Raw genomic sequence first — 21,149 nt, 5'->3', positions numbered from 1 at the left:
GGTGGACTGAGATCTGTGTCCCCAGACCAGGGAGGCACTCCAGCCAGTAGAGGAGCCACTCAGCGTCAGGGACATGATCTACATAAACGTCAAAGGACCAATGGGTGTGTGAAGTCATTGGTGATATGGTTCCACTTGTCAGGTAAAGAAGCAGTACACAGGGCAGATAGAGTATGGTAGAGTATGTTTGGTAGTGATGAAATCATTTTTCAGGATGATCATGCATAGTTTTACAAAACTAAGTCTATTCAAGCCTTTCTTTCCAACACATCTAAACACATTGACACGCACACAGATAGTGGAAGTATTCAACCTACAAAACTGGTCCCCCTCAAAATATGGACTGAAATGGCTTTCTTTCTATTGCACGTTCTCTAATTGTTTTGTTTCATGTTGTTTTACATATATTGCCTAAAGTGACCCAAATAGACGCCATCCCGCTCTCTCCCCAAATTGTATTTATTTATCCACTATTCAAATGTTTTGGATCATGATCTAATGTGACTTCTTATACAAATACAGCTGCTAAGTTACCATCACAAAAAATCTTAGAATTTTTGTGGCTGTTTTTTTTAACAAGTGCATAAATTAATTCATTCATTTGAGTTACTTTCTATGACAACACTAGTGAATTATCGTCCGTCAGATCTATATACGTCGAAACTTTCTACTTGCTGAATATTTTTTGTCATATCTGTTGAGACTTCTCCAACTCTAACTGTAACGGAGCATTAGCCCTTTCTCTCTTTTCTTCTACAATGAGTTGTAATGTCAGAGGACCCACCCAAACTGATGCTGGCGCGCGCTCACGCTGCACGCGGCACGTTGTGCTGAGTTCAAAGAAAGTAAGTCTGTGTTAGGCACTGTCCACGTGACAGACAAAAAAAGTCTGTGTATATATATATATATATATATATATATATATATATATATATATATATATATATATATATATATATATATATATATATATATATATATATATATATATATAATTACACACACACACACACACACAACATTTTGTTGAAGTTGAACGTCTGCCTCCTGTCCCTCTTCGTGCACGCAGAGAAGTGTGGAAATCGGACGACACGTGAAGGCAGCAGCGGTCCGGGGTGAGCTCAGCTCAGCTCAGCTCTCCTCACCGACTAACTGTATCGATGAAGTTGTTTCAAAGATGGCGGACTTCCTGCCGTCCCGCTCCCTTTTATCGCTATGTTTTCCTAACTGTTTCCTCACGAGCGGGGAGGCAGAGCAGCTGCGGAAGTCCAAGGAGATAGATAAGTGTATAAATCGAGATAAGACTTACGTTAAAAGGTTAGTAAAGATTTTACTGCTCGGAGCGGGCGAGAGCGGCAAGTCCACTTTCCTCAAACAGATGCGCATTATCCATGGGGAGGACTTCGATCAGAAGGCCAAAGAAGAGTTCAGAGCTACGATTTATAGTAATGTTATTAAAGGTAAGGCTCTACTGCGAGGTTCTTGTGCTTAATGTGGTGGAAGGGCTTAGTTTAGACGTCTGGTTGTGCTCCCTGTGGTGAGTAGGGGGCTGTGTGGGAAGTTTGAGCCACGATATGGGCACCGATTAGGGGACTTACTGTCGGCAGGCTGCCCTCTTTGGACTGCTTAGCTGCTTAGGCAACCTAGGAACGCCCATGCTGTTGGTTTGTGTAATGGTGGGACTGATGGGAGCCATTGAATTTGTGTTGATAACCTTTATCCAGAACGCTGAATGGGAAGTATGACCATGGTTTGACACCACCAGTGCTCCCCGTGGCTGCTGTCGCGCCCTGACGCACGCCCCTCGGCTTTGCGTGAAGAGCGTGACAGCACACCGCCGTGGAACAGTAGCTATTTACTGTAAATGTTGCCATGAGCAGGTCCGCTCCGCTCCTCTCGCAGGTGTTCCTTCCTCTCTGCATGAACCACAAGCAGGGATGACCTCTGACAGCCGTGAAACAGGAACCTGACCAATGTGGCACAAACTGAGCTCTGTGTGTGAGAACTGGGGGAAATGTCCGCTTTCTTCTCTAAGAATCCCACCACATGCTTCTTTTTCCCCCCCAGTTTTATTGGTTTATTTCGAACATGATTTGGATTTGTTTCAAATGACACAGGGAGATCTCTTGGGAGAGACTGTCCTTGTTTGCTTAGGTTCGCCTCCAAAGCTGGGACTGAGACCGAGGACTGGCATCCAGACCGCTCACTGGGACCAGAGCAGTGCACCGTCAGCGCAATCCTCTACATGTAATGGATGCAAACACTGTAGAAACACCATCACTACCAGAACCTCTGGTGTAATGAGCTACAAACTGACTCAGGTCCAGATGAACAGTTTAATTCTGCAGCTATCTCTACGTATGTACAGCACGCGCCATCCATGTTGGCTCTAGACTGGTGCGAAAGCATTCACTGCTTACCTCTTGGACGGCAGGAAGTATTCTGGTTTGTTTTCACCACTGTGAAATCCCAGGTTTTTGTGCACAAAAGTGTGGGACAAGTAGACGGCATCCTTCAGGCCAACATGCCGTAGCGACCAGAGAATGAGATTACCTTTTAACTTTGAAGGGTTATTAGCTTTTTGCACTTGTTGTTATGGTGATGCTTGGAAACTGTAGTATTTACTGAAGTGGTTCTTGTTATAAAAGGACTTCTAGTTTCAATGATCTTTTGATCTATGAATGCTGTTTCCTGCTTTCCCTGTCTACAAACGCATGGGAGCTTTGCTGATGCAGTCGTAATCTTCAGTTTCCCGCTCTGGCTGACCTTTCTTCCCAGTGGTCGATTCACACCATCATAGTTTGGTCCTCCAGGCTGGCAGGTGGCAGTAACGAGCTCATTTGTCCACTTTCTGTCTAAAAGGAGAGAACCTGTTGTTGGGTTTTGTAAAGCTCTGACCTGCCAATGGCAATTTTAGCTAATTCAGATTTCTCTTTCAGATTTATGTCATAGGAATTGTATAAAGCGTTATTCATTATTCGTTTCAAACCTTCCTGCGATGAGGGGTCGTCAGTTCCTTTATATCAGGAGCAGAGGTGTCTCACCCCGCTGTTTGGGACGCGGTCTCTGGAACACATGGATTTACTAATCTTTCCAGTCATAGGTGTCCAAAGTCCATCCTCAAGGGCCATTATCCTGTATGTTTTAGGTCTTTGCCTGGTTCAACACACCTGAATCACTTTATTCTTCCTTACAAGGCCCTTTCAGAACGCCATGACCAGCTGAGGAGATCTTTCAGCTATTTAAAAACAGCTGGACGTTGGAACGGGGACACCCGTGTTTTAAACAAGGACCGAATAGTTGCATGGATTTATACTTTAAATTGGCTTTTGCTTCCTATATTAGCGATTCGCCGGAGTTGCTTTATTAAAACAGCAGTCTCTCTATGTATTCCTAAGCAGGACTCTGTGGGATTGCATGTCGAAGGGGTAATACAGCCATTTGATTCAGGGGTATTGGACCACGGACCCATTTAAAAGTTTCAGCCAGGATACCAACCTGTGAGGGCTGGAGTTGGAGATCGCTGCCTCAGAGGATGTAGACCATCAGCTGTCCTGTGGGAGTTTTAAAAGACTGCTAACATTTTAATTTAGCATGTTCCCTAACAAGCAGAGCCCCGTTGCTTTAAGCCCTCCTGAAAGTCCCGATCTCCCTCACAGCGTGAATCAATGGCAGCTAAGTTATATCTCAACAAGTCGAAGAAAATACTGGGTCCTCTTATATCTCTGCTGCACCTTCCCGGTACTGAAAATAAGTTCCAGCAATAACACTTTCAACATGACAAGGATTTTGGTTGCAACGACCTCTTGCTTTCACTGATCTCTGATTTGTATTTTCTTTCGGTTTTAAATCAGCAAGTCTCTGCTTAGAGCGGATAAGGTTGAAAAATGTCAGATTTCCTGGTGCCTGTGTAATTTCTAAGCCTGGGGTCCTTAAGTGATCAGCTGTAGAGTCCAGGGTCGTCCTGGGCCGCTGTCAAAAATCAGGGTTTTAAAAGATCTTTTTTTAAACGAGCTGTATCGTAGCCCTAGGGCTGCAACTAACAATTATTTTAATAGTCATCTAATATCGACTAATCACGGTAATTTCTTATGATTACTTCACGTTCTGTTATTAGACATTACGCTTCAGTTGCTGTAAAATATTTTGACTCACTTGTTCCAGTTTGCACCCCTTTGAATGCCCCTTTATTGGGCCTCTATCCTTTATTTTTCACTTATTATAAATTCAAATCCATATAATTTTCATTTGATTATTTAAACTTTTTATTTGAAATTTAATTTGAAGATTTAACGAAGATTTAATTTGAAAAAGATCCAAACGTATTTGAAAACAGCCTTCAATGTTTTAAAGATGTTTAATGTATACATAGATTTTAAAGAGCAGTGTAAAAAGGTGAGCCTATCAGCATGTTTACAGCCAGGCCTGTTCTCTTTAATGAGGCAATCTTCCCAGCAGAAACATTAAAGAATGGTCGAATTATTAATTTTCAACTATACTCTCCTTCGCTCCAGTTAGACGTCAAGGTTAAATAAAACTATCTTGTTATGTAGCTTCACATTCATCTCAACCATTGATCTCGTTAACAAGTGAAGCGCTGAAATAAGCCGAGCAATAGCTGCAGATATGTGACCGAATTAAACGTTACTCCACTTCCACTCCGCCACTAGCCACACAATCTGGGAAGATTACTCAGTCAGCTTTAACAGCTAGGCCTGTCGCAATAACAAATGTTGCTGGACCATAACTTTCTAAAGATTATCGCCATAAACCATAATATTGTCATTTTGGAGAAAAAAAGCTGTACACGTGTTCGTTGTCTGTTTGTTGTGTGCGCTCTAAGCCGGAGCATGTTCTGAAAGACATTTCACCACAGTAACACTCGGTGACAATAAGGAATCTTGAGTCTTTCCTACTAATATGATAACGGCGTGAAGAGATAAAAAACTTCCACACTGCAGCGGTCGTGTTCAGCTTTGACACCACTTCCATCTTCTCTTCAAACTAGCGGTTCTCTGGCGCTCCCTCGCGAGGCTCTGATGCTCGACATTGAGCTTGTGCCTACCTGACACGAGCTGGGTTTCCCCCCCCCCGTACCACCAGCCTGGCTGGCCAGCAGGATAAGTGTTGTTGTTGTTGTTTAAATGCCTCGATGTTTGAGAGCAACATAAGCGGTCAGTAAAGTTCCTGTCTGAGAGAAAACCTCCCGGTCGACAGAAACTGGCGGTAGCTGTCATTAGCTTGACTCACAGTACGCTATCTGGTTAACTGGCTGCTGCATCCTCCAACACTCCTTGTGCTTCCAACCCCGTCTCTGAGGGAAAACACAGGGGGAGCATGCATACGCAAATGATCGAGCTTATTTTAATTAATCATGTGATTTAAAATTTATCGTGCGATTAATTGATTTGTTTATCGAGACAGGCCTATTAACAGCTAAGTCATATCTTGATAAACCGAGCAGATATTTCAGCTTTACCTAGCTACACTCTCGTCTAAAATCATTTTTAAAAGTAAATTTTCGTTTTTGGAGTGATTTAGATCTGATGCCTATGTAGAGGTGCATTCAGGAGCGACGCGAGGTGTACGAATCCTGCGGTGGACGCAAAGCGATGTTCACTTAAATAAAAAAATCGGAACTTTTCAGTCAGTTCGTGTCGCTTTAAGGGTGTTCCCCGTCCACTTATTTTAGCACAAAAATGTTTTTTGGAATGTGTTATATATTTATACAGTACAATGAAGCTACTGTATATTTCTATTGAGGAAAAAAAAGCGGATTTACTCACCGACAGCCTGTATGTTGTGTTCCGGAGGGAGATCTTTGCCCCAGGAGGAGACGTGTCCTTCTACACCGGCCAGCAGCTCCTCATGCTCAGGCCTGGACAAACAAAAGTCCCGCTGCACTACTGAGCATGGTATATTGAGAGACATCAATGTTTACATTTTTTTAAATGATGCTTCGACGTATGAAATTTAGTGTCGATGTTTTTTCATAATTGACGTTGATTATGCCAACTTATCTTTGCAGCCCCAGGTAGTCTATTACTAAACTTGAAGGTGCATTGCATACATTTTAAAGTTAAGTATTTATTTTCTTTCCCAGACATGCCCTTACAGTTTCCCGACGTATAAACGGAGTTTTCCTCCAATTGCCTGTATAGGCTGGATATTCAGTTAATGAAAAAAGGGATTTGGGTCGTATTCTCTGTGCGCTTTCGTTCACCTTCTTATTGTTGAGTAGACAAAACGCCATAGCAAAGCATGAGTGAAGCAACACTAAACTGCTTTGAACAAAGGGAAGGATGATGCAAAAGCAACAAAGATAAGAAATTAAAAAATGATTTACTCTGAACAGCAGCATTAAAGTCTGTTAATCTAGTTCTGCAGGCTTTGAGGATCTTTGATTCTGATGAGCTAATGAATCTTCCTCTGCAAAACAAAAGTTGTCATGATGATATGGGTAAGTTTCATCTCTAAAGTCAGACCTTTTTGATGTTTTTAGGGGTTTTCATCAAACAAATATAACATGTTAAAACAGCTAAAATAAACAATCGGGGGGGCACAAACAGAAATGGTTCTCTGGCGTCTGCTGCTTTGGACGTGCATCAGATGCTTGAGCTCAAAACGCGCCGCAGGACCTCTCAGCGTTTCTAGACACACGTCCACCATAGACTTTGTATGCAAACCAGACGCCCCTGACCAAAGCTCTTTACACTAAAACGACTGTACATAAAAACATACAACCACAAAATAAAATAAAAACCCTAGATAAAATGCCACCAGGCTGTTAAAAGCCTGCCTGGAAAAAAGTCTTTAAAGGTGCCTGGGTCTGTGATGGAGTCTTAGTTCTACATTACTCTTCCCATCGGGGAATTTCATTCATTGTAAGCTTGTTTCGTTGTTTTAATCTCACTTAAATTCTGATGTCTTTGGTAATTTCCCAATGTATAAAACAGTTTTCTAGATAGATTGATACTTTATTTATCCCGAGGGAAAACATGAAATTAAACGTTAAATTAACTTAAAACGGTGGCTACCATAAGTTTGTTGTTGATGCAAAATTAGTTTAGTGTTTTACCAATTTTTTTTTTTATTTCTACTCGTGCTTATTGCAAGAAGTTATTTTGGTAATAAAGAGAAGCACATTGATAAATCCTGTAGTGGGGTGGGGGGTCACTGAATGATTCTATAGAAGAAACGAGCATGGATCTGACGCATCCCAAATATAGATTTTGCTGTGTAACTAAAGATCTGGTCCATGCTCATAATCAGCAGCATCCCTCTACAGTTTCTGTCTTTCTGGTAACTGTGTATGATGTTTCTTTAGTGATCGACTACAGTAGCAGGGTATGTTCTACGGTTCCCACCTTTTCTGCTCCAATTTGTCAGCTTCAGCCTGGTTCCACCATAACCTGTGTTATTATCAGCCACGTTAGCCTACATTGCCTTCAAAACCAAATGGAGGCATAATGGAGGGGTTGCACTGGTTTGTTGTGTTGCTTCACTGTTAGCCGACTGATTGGCTGACGTTTTCCTGCACCGAGTCGTACCGCAGCAGAACGGACCGTGGTGTGGCGCTGAACTGCGCCCCATGGAAGCACGTCTCTAAGGGGGAGCTCGGACCGCTGACGCTCGACAGAACCCTCGTCAGCATCAGTGGTTCTTTGCAGTGTTGTAAACTTCTGGATTTATGTTTAGTATTTGCTGGTTCTTTCTCTTTTTGTCTGAATTTCAGAAAACATAGTGAAACAGATTAAAACTGTTGTTAAAGGGGACCTTTTTCACACAGGTTTCTTTGCATGTAGGACCATTTGCACTCCCTGCTGTTAGGACTTAAAGTTGTCATTTCATTAGTGGGTCGAGTTCTTCAAAGGATGCATCAAGTCAGGAGGATACAAGCAAAGGTTATGTCTATCCTCAGTAGACTCCTCTCCAACTTGTTTGCGTAGCTGCCAACTTTCTAAATAAAACAAGGATCCCTGAGAGGGAGAGCTTTTTCACATCTGCCTGTCACATCTGTGTGAGCTGCACTAATGAACGTTTCAATTTGTTTTGGACTCTGGTACAACAGTAAAAATAAAATAAAAAATAACAAATGATAATGGCACTTAATAAATGTTCTCGCTTGGTGTGTTCTCTGACCCACCCGATACTGATACTTGCTGTTTTTTTAGAGCATGTCATTTAAACAACCTCCGTACCCCACGTCTTGCACAGTGACTGCTGGAGTCAGGGAGCAGCTCCCCTGCAATCACGCAAAGATAAGCAGGTCTAGACAATGGATGCCTGTAGGGCATTGAAAAGGATGCTTGGGTTTGCCTTGCCTCTGGGTCCATAACATGATGCTGGTAGAACATTAGCAAGGTGTTCTGCTGCTCTGCGAGTTGAGCATTGGGATGGATACTCTGGCGCTCACCCTAGCATCCTATCAGGTCTGAGTTCATGCTGCCAGGCTACAGCAGTGGTCCACTGCAGAGTGTTGTTCCTCCTCGGTGGTGCAGTGTAGATCTGAGAGCAGCACTCTGGTGGTTATAGGGAGCAGAGAGGGTGGTTTTCAGACACATTTTCTCTTAGTGTTGTAGAATGCAAATGTGTGGTCTGATTGGGACTTTGTTGTCAGTGCGGTCGCAAGCTGCTCCCCAAGGGGATAGGTTAAAATGCAGAAGTGTAGTTCTATTATTATTATTATTATTATTATTATTATTATTTACAGTGAGGGAGGAGGATTTTAGAAGTAGTCAGCCTGGTATGCTGTGTTAATATTGTTGTAGACTGGCTAAACAGTGGAGGAAATGAGCACAGAAACTTCTTTAACAATCATACAATCATTATTAATATGTAAATCATATAAACTTTATCATCCCCCTGAAAATTAATCAGTTTCAGCAGCCCGACAGGTTAAATGCCCCGCTGTGTCTTAATTTTATTAAGAATTGATAAATAATTGGAAAAATATTGAATAATCATGAATAAAAATTGGAGAAATGTGCAAACAATATAGTACAGAGGAATGTGTGTGTGTATATATATATATATATATATATATATATATATATATATATATATATATATATATATATATATATATATACTATAGAGACACTTTGTGTCTCTTCATCCTTTAGTTCCACTTCTTTGAAAAAATTTTAAAACCTTTTTTGTTTGGTTGATAATTTAAGGGGAGATAAACGTTTAGCACCTTTACCCGCCCTAAAGTAGCTGGAAACCACTCCTCCTAAACAGAGCTTTGGGACCTTTAGCAGGCTTTCCACTTGAAATTAGCTTATTCGGTGGATGAAGGTGTACAACTTCTCAGTTTAAGCAGTGTGTAAGCTGTTTATATTCTGCTGTGAATCTGAAAGTCTTGCTTTTTATTTTGTTTACATTTAAAGAACATACCACCTTTTCTAGATTTGGAGTTATACATTTATAATCTTTACATTTTGAAGATTTCAAAAACATCTTTCTCTTCCATCCCTGCAGGTATCAGAGTGTTGGTGGATGCGCGGGAAAAGCTTCACATCCCGTGGGGCAACCCGTCCAACCAGCAGCACGGGGACACCATGATGGCGTTTGATACCCGATCTGCAATGGCCCATGGTCATGGCATGGTGCAGGCCAAAGTATTCCAGCACTACCTGCCGTCTATCCGGGCACTGTGGGCCGACCAAGGCATCCAAGATGCTTACGATCGCCGCAGGGAATTCCAGCTGGTGAGTGGGGAACTGTGCTAGAGTATATTATGAGCTGGGACACCTTTTAGTTAAGGGAACCTTTTTCTTTTGGCACCTTGTCCATGATTGTTAAATTTTTTGTTGTCTGACTAAACCCCTTTGAGTGCTGTCTCATGTTTCATGCCAAGACTAATAACTACCAGTTTGACTTCCTAAAGCTGGAGCAGACTAAAAATAATGTCATCCAAATTATCTCTTCCACCTGGGGTCTTCTGAGTTTTCTTTTAGATGACTGGAGTGCAGGAAGACAGTGCATTAACACAGATTAGTTTCTTGTCTTCTTAACCGCATGTCTTAATTTGATCAGTTTAATAAATGATGGTGGTGACCGTTTCTTTACTATGAACTCTCACTTTTATCTGCTGCACAATATTTGTTAATTGCTGCAGAAACCGTGAACAGGACTTGGTGATTGAAGGTCCAACAATGTTTCTGAACCCAGCTATAATTAGTAGAGTTCTCTACATTCCATTGGTCGGAATTTATTGTGCACCACCAGTCCTTCAGGAAAGCAGATTTTAGGATATGATGCTACTGCTTTTTGGTGGGGGTACATGGCTTCATGGGTCGAAACAGAAGACCATATGATTAAGAAGGAAATACACTGGCTGAGTAACTTAGGAAACGTTGATTAAGGGCGATTTTAAAAGCGTAAATTTACACCAGACGCTGCAAAATACACGCTACAGCTGCGTAGTTCTACAGAGAGAAGAACGTTCGTCATGGGTAATTAATTAAAGACAAATTACCAGTAATATATGAGTAAGGTAATCAATTACCAGTAATATAACCCATGTGCTGATCGCCTGTCTGTGACTTCACCATTTCTGATTAGAAATAGCATATTTTAGTTTGTAAGCTTGTTAGCTTGTCACAACTACATCAGTTATGCCACTTTATTTTCGACGACTGTTATTTTGGGACACTTCCGGAAGTGAACTTTGACACAGGATGTTGTTTTTACGTTTATTCCCTGCCAAGCAGTAGAGTATATGCGTCTGAAATTAGAACTCCAATCTAATTTAGGCATCGGGTAGCATAAATACGCGTGTATTATGCTTCTGGCGTACATTTATTGACTGATTGAAATGCAAAGCTAACCTAAGCGTAGGACGTGCATATGCTGCTTTGATGCTGTTACGCAGTGCAACCTGTCCGGTGGGTTTCAGAGAGTCTTGTAGACTGGTCAGGGGTCCTGTTACGGGGCGATCAGGTAGTGACACAGTGTACCGTAATGCTCCGAATATCCTTTGAGCAAAGTGGCTTCGTTGCTAGCCAAAGACCTACTTACACATTTTAGCTCATTGTACCACATAAAATCAGTCAGTAAGCACAACGGGCATCGTATATAAGGCGCACCATCAATTTTTGAGAAAATTTAAGGATTTTAAGTTTGCCTTTACAGTAAGAAAAATACGGTACTTGATTTTAGTAATGCAATTATTCTTATGGGAAGGTAGGGGAAGCTGTAGCAATCGGTTACTTGATGAGTTAATCCTAAAGTTATACAATACACCATTAAATCAATATTAATCTTTCTAGTTATGATGTACTAACACTCACAGCACTATCGAACGATGGTGAAGTGAAACAAAAACAAGCATTATGTTTAAAGTGAACCATAATTACGATTACTCGGTGGTAGAAGTAATGTTATCCGGGAAGCTAATAGCACTATGGTAGCGGACATTCAGCACTAATTTAAAATGACTTTAAGCTCAATTTCGTCATAATGAGCGGACCAGAAAAGACAAACATTAATGTCCAATCGATGTATAAAACCCCTATGGAAATAAAGTTTGTTATACACTCAAACACATCAACAAAGCTTGGTTTCCAGAATGCTAGCAGAAGCTAGCCTATAAGCTCCAGGAAATTTCGGCCAAAGCTTAAAACAAAACAGCTAAAACACATTAAGTGAACTATTCTAAAGGTTCTCTGTTTATTTCGCTGCCAAACCGCCGTTTTCTCTGGGTGTGGCAACGGGGCGTCCGGTTGCAGTGAATTACTCTAAGTTCTTGCCGGTATTATTACATTCCTTTTTTTTAAGAATGGAAAACTGCATTTTTATTTTATTTTATTAAATAAATAAAAAAAGTACACAGTGTCTCAAGGATCCATTCTTGACCCATTCTTCTTCTCTATTTACCCTGTCCCTTTGCAGTCAGTTATAGGAATCCAGTGTGTAGCCTTCTGTTTTTTAGGCAGAACACAGTTTTTTATGAACTAAAAGGGAAAATAGTTGTTCTGCAAATAAACTTCTTGAATGCATTGCAGAAATCAGGGATGTCAACAAACTTCTTACACCAGAACAATCAAGAGAGTTAATGTTGTTTGGGCCCATTGATGTCTCAACATCAGTGTTAACCTGGGACCTTAAACTCAGTATCTGGCACATACTGTTACAGACCTGAGTGTGAGACTTCAGAATAATCTTAACTTTGATGTTCAGTTAAAATCTGTGGTTCGGTCTAGCTTTTTCAAACTGAGACAGCTGAGTAAAGATTTTAATCTATGCTTTAATTACAACTTACTTAGATTCCTGCACTGCACTTTACTCTGGCCTTAACAAAACTCTGGTGACTTAACTGCAGCTGTTCCAAAACGCTGCTGTTCTTCTTTAGGAGAGCACATTTCTCCAGTTTTAACGGTAATTCAGTGGCTGCTGGTTCACATTCGAATTGATTTTTAAAATTCTTTTATTTGTTTTTAAATATCTTCACGAGCTGGATTTCCAGTATGTGTCAGACCTGCTTAATATACATGCTCATTTGCTCAGGTCTGCAGATCAGTTTTTATTAAGGCTGGTTCACACGGCAGGATTTTTAGTCCGATTTTCGCCCCCCGTGTGGTGTTAAGAGTGATTGGGTCTACTTGGTAGAATATCAGGACTGCTCCGACCTTAAATCTGGGACATTCAACATGTTGGGTTGTCTTGCCCAGATATCCTAGCGTGTGTGTGGAGTCCCCGGAGAACAACGAGCAAAAAAGTGGGGGAAAAAAGTGCAAAGAGGTAACCACACTTTCTCTGCCGTTGCACCAAAACTCTGGACTGAAGTAGTTTTACATATCGGGCATGCCGACTCACTTTCTGTGTTAATGCTCTCTTAAAACAGATCTTTTTAAAGGCCTTTAACCCAGTTTAAGATGTTAGCTTTTGAAGTATTTATTGTTTGTTTTTGTGGATCTGCATTTTATTGTACATTTTGCTGGCTTTTATTTTTTTTCTGTTTTGAATTGCTAGTTTTTAAGATCGAGGATATTGTCAGTTTTTAAGAAGAGGTAAACATGGTTGTTTGGCAAACAGAAGTTCTTCAATAACATCTCAACAATCTTTTTTTCCTGACTTTAACAGGAAAATATTGTAGTTGATTATAAAAGGCACAATCTGAATGATCAGATTCACACCCAGGAAATGAACCCCCCCCCCCCCCCCCCCCCCCCAATTATCATTAATCTATGAGTTTGTTTATCAACGTAGGTCTATAACCTCATTGGTGTATCAGGCTGAGTTTCATCAAGCCTATATGGTCTGACATTTTCCAATCGGCTGCAACACTTAAAGCACACAGGGGGTCATACTGCGACTTAAACATGATCCAACTGCTGATGTTTTCTCTCTTTTAAGCTCCATGCACTTCTTGCCTGTTATAGTTTATAATCTTTGTCGTCACCTTTCAAAGGAGCAGGTTTCTCATCTCAGTCTCTGCCCTGACCAGACCAATTTCCTCTATGGCGCAGGGTGCTCTAGTGGATAACGGCACAAGCCGAAGGCTGAGTTTGAGTTTGAAGTTAGGTTCAGAGCACATGTGTTGTTTGTGGTCTGAGTGGACGGAAAGCTTACATTCTGCTTTGCTTCTAGCCCTCCAACAATTTTAGAAGCGGAATCCTACTGGAAATATACCACTTTTTATGCATTAGTATAGGCTCATGCATGAGTATAGCCTGTTTGAGGCGGTGAGGTGCATGTAATTTTTCCCCTGTGGTGCGCTGCGCGCGAGGAATAAAGTGGCATAAAATGCAGAAACAAAGACTGTAAAGGGCTCCTTAGAGGGAAAAGGAGGAATGAGGGGTTTGGGCTGAAAATCCCCAATGTTGCAAGTCCCTTAAAATGGCCCTTGAAAGTGCGTACCTAAATTATGTGTAACTTAATTATACGCACCTGAATTGAATGCACCCACCCTGGCTCCAAGGGGAGAGGACCAATAGGTTACATTGAGGCACCGAAACACAGCACATATAGTTCAGAAACAATTCAGAATGAATAAAAACAAAAAATTAGAAACAGACAACGCAGTACCGGATCGTACAGGCTTACTTTCACCACTGTTTAAGACCAAAACTATTTATAACTCTGATCGCTCTTCCTGCTGCTCTGTTAACACGAACTGCAGCAGGAATAACTACTGATGGCCACGAGCTGTGAAAGAAGCTGAAACAGCTCCACAGAAGTCAGGATTTAGACTAAACTCTGAATGGACAGTGCTGTGAACGGATCATCCACAGCCCAGCTGGGCTTTGTTAGTTTTTGCAGTAGGAATGCCTTGTGTGGCTTGTGTACGTGTGCAGTCAGGGAAATGCATGTGTCACGCGCTCATTGCGTGAGAGTTGAGAGCCCTGTTTCAAGGTAAAGCTGGTTATCTGAGCAGCAAGCAGGCGGCTAGCTCGAAAGAAACTCCTCATTAACCCCGGCATGGGATGCACTTACACAGCTCCGTTGGTCTGCACTCAGCCTGTGAAGAGGGTTGCATCGTGGGCTCTCTGCATGGCCTTCCCAGCATCAGGGACATCCGCACGGCCTTTCTGACGTGGCTGTGTTTGTTCTCTGGGGGCTACAACATACTGAGCTTTCGTGCAACAGCTGTGAAAAATCACAAGGCATGTTTTGGTATAGACTGATTCTTTATTCCTGGTTAGGCAGAAGATAGACTGCAGACTTGGCTCCTTGGCCGGCATGGGTGGCTTGTCTTCCTAGTGTATAACTCGCCTCGAGGGTCCGCAGGCAAAGAGGAGCTGAGAGTGTTCTCCCCGATGCTGCTAAGCAGCGGCCAAAAGAGAACATTTGTCCGTGGCCAGGGTTTTTTTTTTTATATACAGTAGCCCCCTGCTGTGAGTACAGTCCCCTAAGGGCCTGTAAAAGTCTCACATTTCAGTAGCTTTAAACTTTAGTCTGATTTTATTCATCATGACTTGATTGCACACAACAGTGCATCCAGAGTTCTCCAGGTGGGTCAGAGCTGGATGGCAGAATGGTAGGCGAATTGTAGCGGATCTAATGAAGGCATCGCCAGGGGTGCAAAGATGGTTGAGGAACAACATCTCAAGGTTCTCCATCACATTTGAGGTCATTGCTGTTGGTCCACTGAGGTCCTTTGGATGTGTGGTGTTGGAATTTGGTTCATGACCTGGAATTGTTTTCAGGCTCTACCAATCCCCTCTGATGTTGAAGATGACTAAAAATGTGAATTAGGTTTGCAGGTAGCAATTATTTTAGTAATGGAATTCAAGAGTCTATTGCCATTGTGTAACCATGATTTAATGGAGAGACGCCGGCTCAGAATTCACCCATAACACACAGACACTAATCAAAGATATCCGTGGAATAACGAAAAACGAGCATTCCTAAAGGAGACCCTCAAAAATACAAGAAAAGAAAGGGCTAAATTTAAAGTTAATCTGTACAACACAAGAAAGACTTGTCAGAAGGGTATAAATACTGTGCAATTGTTAATAATTAGGCATATTCAGATAAAAAAATAAAATGTTCAAGTTGAATTTACCAATCAACACTTTGTGAGAAGCAAAAAGTGCGCAGTCTTCAGCATCTGATAAAATGTAAGTAGAATTAAGACAGCAGTCGTTTTACAGAGGAATGTAATATACGGTGAAATTGCATGAAAGTACCAAACGCTTCCTGATGATTGACTAATTGTATAAAAACAGACTCTGCAGATTTTTTATTTAAGCGCTTAAGCTTATTTTAGGAGTAATACAAATGCATGAATGAGAGAACGCAACAAAAGATTCCTTTTCTTTTTGAATAGAAAATCAACAATGTGTTGCTTCAGTAACAGCATGTGGACGCTTGAGCATTTCTGACAGAAAAAGCATCATACTGTATTCTGGATTTTCAGAGAGATTTTCAACACAAAAAAGCATCATGTTATCCAAACGGAGTCCTTGTATTTGGGCCACAATGGTGTCCAGCAAAAGCATTCACCCCCTAATTGTTTTTCATGTTTTGTTGCCTCACCACCTGGAATTTAAAAAAAAAAATATTTACAGAACATGCATATAACTTTGAATATATTTTTTAAAATTATGAAGCAAGTAATAAACAAGACAAAATAACAGAAAACCTCAGCGTGCCTAATTTGCTAAATTTAGGGGGGGTGATTTTATCGTGTTTTATTGGAAATGGTAAAAAAAAAAAAAAAAATCCAGAATAGAATAATATGCAAGTGAGTTTATTCAATTCAATTCAATTCAATTCAATTCAATTTTATTTATATAGCGCCAAATCATGAAACATGTCATCTCAAGGCACTTTACAAAGTCAAGTTCAATCATATTATACAGATTGGGTCAGATTATACAGATTGGTCAAAAATGTCCTATATAAGGAAACCAGTTGATTGCATCAAAGTCCCAACAAGCAGCATTCACTCCTGGGGAACCGTAGAGCCACAGGAAGAGTCATCTGCATTGTACATGGCTTTGCTGCAATCCCTCATACTGAGCAAGCATGAAGCGACAGTGGGAAGAAAAACCACCCATTAACGGGAAGGAAAAACCTCCGGCAGAACCGGGCTCAGTATGAACGGTCATCTGCCTCGACCGACTGGGGTTACAGAAGACAGAACAGAGACACAACAAGAGAAACAAAAAAGCACAGAAGCACACATTGATCTAGTAATCTGTTCTACATTAGATGGTAGTAGCGGGTGAGCCGTCTACTCTGGATGATGTCACAGTTAACAGAACGCCAGACCAGGTGTACCTACTATGAAGAGAAAAGAGAGAGAACAGAAAGTTAAAGCAGAAATGACAACACATAATGCATAATTGAAGAACAGTAGAACTCAATATAGTGAGAAAATTAGATCCTGATATACTCCAGTAACCTAAGCCTATAGCAGTAAAACTATAAAGGTAGCTGAGAGTAACATGAGTCACTAGTTATAATTTTTGTCAAAAAGAAAAGTTTTAAGCCTAGTCTTAAAAGTAGACAGGGTGTCTGCCTCACGGACCAAAACTGGGAGTTGGTTCCACAGGAGAGGAGCCTGATAGCTAAAGGATCTGCCTCCCATTCTACTTTTAGAGACTCTAGGAACCACCAGCAGACCTGCGGTCTGAGAGCGAAGTGCTCTGTTAGGAACATACGGGGTAATCAGAGCTCTGATATATGATGGAGTTTGATTATTAAGGGCTTTATATGTTAGAAGAAGAATTTAAAATTCTATTCTTGATTTAACAGGAAGCCAATGAAGGGAAGCTAAAATTGGAGAAATATGATCCCTCTTGTTGATTTTCATCAGAAATCTTGCTGCAGCATTTTGGATCAGCTGAAGGCTTTGAACTGCATTTTGTGGACTTCCTGATAGTAAAGAATTACAATAGTCCAGCCTTGAAGTAACAAATGCATGGACCAGTTTTTCAGCATCACTCCTGGACAGAATGTTTCTAATTTTGGCGATATTCCGGAGGTGAAAAAAGGAAACTCTGGAAACCTGTTTAATATGGGATTTAAATGACATGTCTTGGTCAAAAATAACACCAAGATTTTTTACTTTATTACCAGAGGCCAGGTTAATGCCACCCAGATTAAGTGATTGGTTAAGAAGTTTATTTTTTGAGGACTCTGGCCCAAAGATTAAAACTTCGGTCTTGTCAGAATTTAGATGCAGGAAATTTAAAGTCATCCAGCTTTTGATGTCATCAAGACATGACTGCAGTCGAAGTAATTGATTGGATTCATCAGGATTTATGGATAAATATAGCTGAGTATCATCAGCATAACAGTGGAAATTAATCCCATGCTGTCTGATAATTTTGCCTATCGGAAGCATATATATAGTAAAGAGAATTGGTCCAAGGACTGAACCCTGTGGTACTCCACAGGTGACCCTAGAGTTTGAGGAAGATTTATTATTAACATGAACAAATTGGAATCTGTCTGACAGATAAGATTTAAACCAGCCTAATGCTTTCCCCTTAATCCCTACAGTATGTTCAAGTCTTTGTAGGAGAATATTGTGATCAACTGTATCAAACGCAGCACTGAGATCTAACAGGACAAGTATAGACACAAGTCCATTATCTGAGGCCATGAGAATATCATTAGTGACCTTCACCAGAGCTGTTTCAGTGCTATGATGAGCTCTGAAGCCTGACTGAAACTCCTCAAGTAGGTCATTACTTTGTAAATGTTCACAAAGTTGATTAGCAACTACTTTCTCAAGAATTTTAGATAAGAAAAGAAGATTAGATATAGGTCTGTAATTTACTAACTCATCTTGATCAAGAGAAGGTTTCTTAAGTAAAGGTTTAATAACAGCTACTTTCAAAACCTGTGGTACATATCCATTTACTAAGGATAGATTAATCATGTCTAAAATAGTGCCACTGATCAAAGGGAATATGTCCTTAAACAACTTGGTTGGGATTGGGTCTAACATACAGGTAGAAGGTTTAGATGAAGCTAAAATTTTAGATAGCTGAGAAAGCTCTACTGCTTCTAAACAGTTCAAACACTGCACAGATTCTAAAGATTCCTCCAATGCTGCCTCACTTACTGAGGACGAGGTAATCATGTTTGGGAGGATGCCAATTATTTTATTTTTAATGGCATCAATTTTATTTATGAAGAATCCCATAAAATCATTACTACTAAGAGCTAAGGGAATGGATGGATCAACAGAGCTGTGGCTCTGGGTAAGTTTGGCAACTGTACTAAAGAGAAATCTAGGATTATTTTTATTCTCTTCAATTAATGATGAAAAATTATGATCCTCATTATGAATTATGAGTTTATGATCCTTTTTTTGTCAGAAAATGATTTCATGTGTAAAGGAAGACAATAAAAACCACGACATGTCCACTTTAAGGTTATTCCACACTTTTGACCCTTTCTATCGTTTTCTCTGCACTTCTTTTTGCCCCAGGCTGTTTCCCTCCATAGCTGATAACCACATTTGCTATCCGTGGCTAGGCTATCATTAGGGGAAGTTAGAGCGATGTGCAATACAAATAACCACCGGACAAGAACTTAAAGTATTGAGGCAGATTGTTTACTTCGAGAAATTTTAGTTATGGAGTTACTGGAATCATCCCAGCAATCGTTTCAACCCTAATTTAAAAGTCTTATACAACTTATTTGCTCTGAAAGGCTTTTCTGATTAGGGGGATCCTCCATTTATATTTAATCTCACTTCTGTTTGATAAATCCTTCCTCCAGAATTGCTTGTCAGAGCTTTGTTTCCACAGTGACTTTTTCAGTCTACCAGGCTGGCGACATGACAAAGTGACATCGCTGATGCCTTCCTTCCTGTAAAGATGAGAGTTTAAGGTTTTTCTGTTCCATTTCAGACTGAACTCTTCTCCTTTCTCTTTCTCTCCTCAGGGCGAGTCAGTCAAGTATTTCCTGGATAATTTAGAAAAGCTCGGACAATCGGTAAGTCCCACCCACACACCGCGAGAGCCCCCACCCGCACAGCTGATGGAGTAGATGGGTGTGATAGCACTGCACTGGTTTGTTGGAAAGAGAAGTGAAAGTGCTCTCTTCCTGTGCTTTGTTTCTGTGTGAACATTGCTGATGCTGCTTAGGGACAGGCCTCGGGCTTGTGTGCTTACAAAAAGAGGAACCAAATGCTTGATTGTGTGAGAAATGTGTTGAATATCAGATCAATCAGGAAATTTTACATAACAGAAAAGTAACTACCCATGAAGTCATGCAGACAGAAATAACATGGTCATGTGATGACATTTAAGATGAATTCCAAAGCAGTGATGGAGAACCTTGAGCCCCTATGTATTCCCAACTATCAGTACCTCTGCTCAGAAATGAAAAGTATGCAAGTCCGTACTTCTTCCAGTAGTTACCGTAACTGGAATCTATCTTTGACATGTGTGGTCTTTGTCTGAGTCTGTTTTACGTGTGGTTGTGAGTCAGTGGTTCTCAAATGTTTTCTGTTGAATCACATCCTACTACCAGTGGCTGCAGATACAAACCAACCCATTTAGTAGGATTTATGTATAATGTCAACCTTTTTTAACTGTAAAGGCTGAAACACACCAAACCGATCCATCCCATCCGAAGATCAACTGTTCACGTGAGAGTTTGTACAGCAAATTACAGAAGTTTCGCTAGAATAACCAAGCCGGGTAGTCAACGTAAAGCTGCAGTCGCTGTTCAACGAGTTAATTATTTTATCTGTTCCCTTTCCTTCTGAGCTCCTACCACGGGAAGTACACAGTTTGTTTTATTGATTATTTATTGAGCTGTGTTTTCCGTGACAGACCTTTGTGGGGACGACCTGGCCGGAAATTGCGTTCCGTTTACCTTGCAGTTCAGAGATTTTAATTTTGTACTTTCCCCAAACCAAATTTGTTTTACTTTGCCAAAGTGTCTTGACTCATGGATTTCCCATCAAAATGCTACATAGCTCTGACCAAAATAGAGAAGGGGTGTACCTTGGTCAGACTCCCCGCCCCCCATCCCCCACCCCCCACCCCCCACCCCCCACCCCCACCCCCACCTTGCACTCACCCTGTCATGTCTTCTCTACTGATAGAACTACTGATATAAAGTAATATTTTAGACTAGGGACGCAAACTATTGTTTTGGTTTAAAGTTTTTCATCCGATTAACTGTTGACGTTCGCCTAGACACGCCTTCTTTTAGTTGTAGCGTGGCCACCGTAGACCACAGTAGTTATAAAAGAAGTAATCAGGAAAAGCTTTTGTGACGTACTGTTTCACATATTTTATTCTATTCATCTTATTTGCTTATCTTCAGTAACCTAATTGGTTCCTGTTTTGGTATGTTTCATAAAAATGAGAAATTTGAGGAAACCACAATTTTCATTTATTCAGTCTGTATTTCATCAGCCACAGTGGCTAGTGGAAAAAAATGAAATTTCCACCCCTTAGTTAAAACACACCTTTAGTTTCAACACTGTGGTGATTCTCTCTAACAGCTAAATTTGTAAAAGCTGGAGGAGTCGCCTTTCAGCCAGCTGATCTGCAGTGCTCAGCAGCAGGTGGGTGCTTCAGACAGCTGGGGAAGATTTTTTTTTTTCCTAGTATCTCATGAAAAGGACTTAGAAATGTAGGAACCAAATGGTTTTCTGATCAGAACACAGGTTCTGAACCTGTACCTTTCTACAACCTTGGTGTACGTTGATCTCAGTAGCT

The 21,149-nt window shown here is 40.9% G+C and overlaps 1 protein-coding gene across 1 annotated transcript in view; it reads left to right on the top strand.

The window, feature by feature from the left end:
- Window positions 1–1,107: 1,107 nt before the first annotated feature.
- Window positions 1,108–21,149, top strand: part of gna13b (guanine nucleotide binding protein (G protein), alpha 13b) — a 43,286-nt gene continuing 23,244 nt past the window's right edge. Inside the window, exons 1-3 of the mRNA XM_012879540.3 lie at window positions 1,108–1,460; window positions 9,484–9,713; window positions 19,357–19,407. Coding sequence (XP_012734994.2) covers window positions 1,178–1,460; window positions 9,484–9,713; window positions 19,357–19,407 — 564 coding nt within the window. The 5' untranslated portion in view covers window positions 1,108–1,177. The remainder of the gene's footprint in view (window positions 1,461–9,483; window positions 9,714–19,356; window positions 19,408–21,149) is intronic.

The sequence above is a fragment of the Fundulus heteroclitus genome, chromosome 16 (genome assembly GCF_011125445.2).
Source record: "Fundulus heteroclitus isolate FHET01 chromosome 16, MU-UCD_Fhet_4.1, whole genome shotgun sequence".
Lineage (NCBI taxonomy): Eukaryota > Metazoa > Chordata > Actinopteri > Cyprinodontiformes > Fundulidae > Fundulus > Fundulus heteroclitus.
The sequence above is the reverse complement of the archived record's forward strand: the minus strand, read 5'-3'. Positions and strand labels throughout refer to the sequence as shown.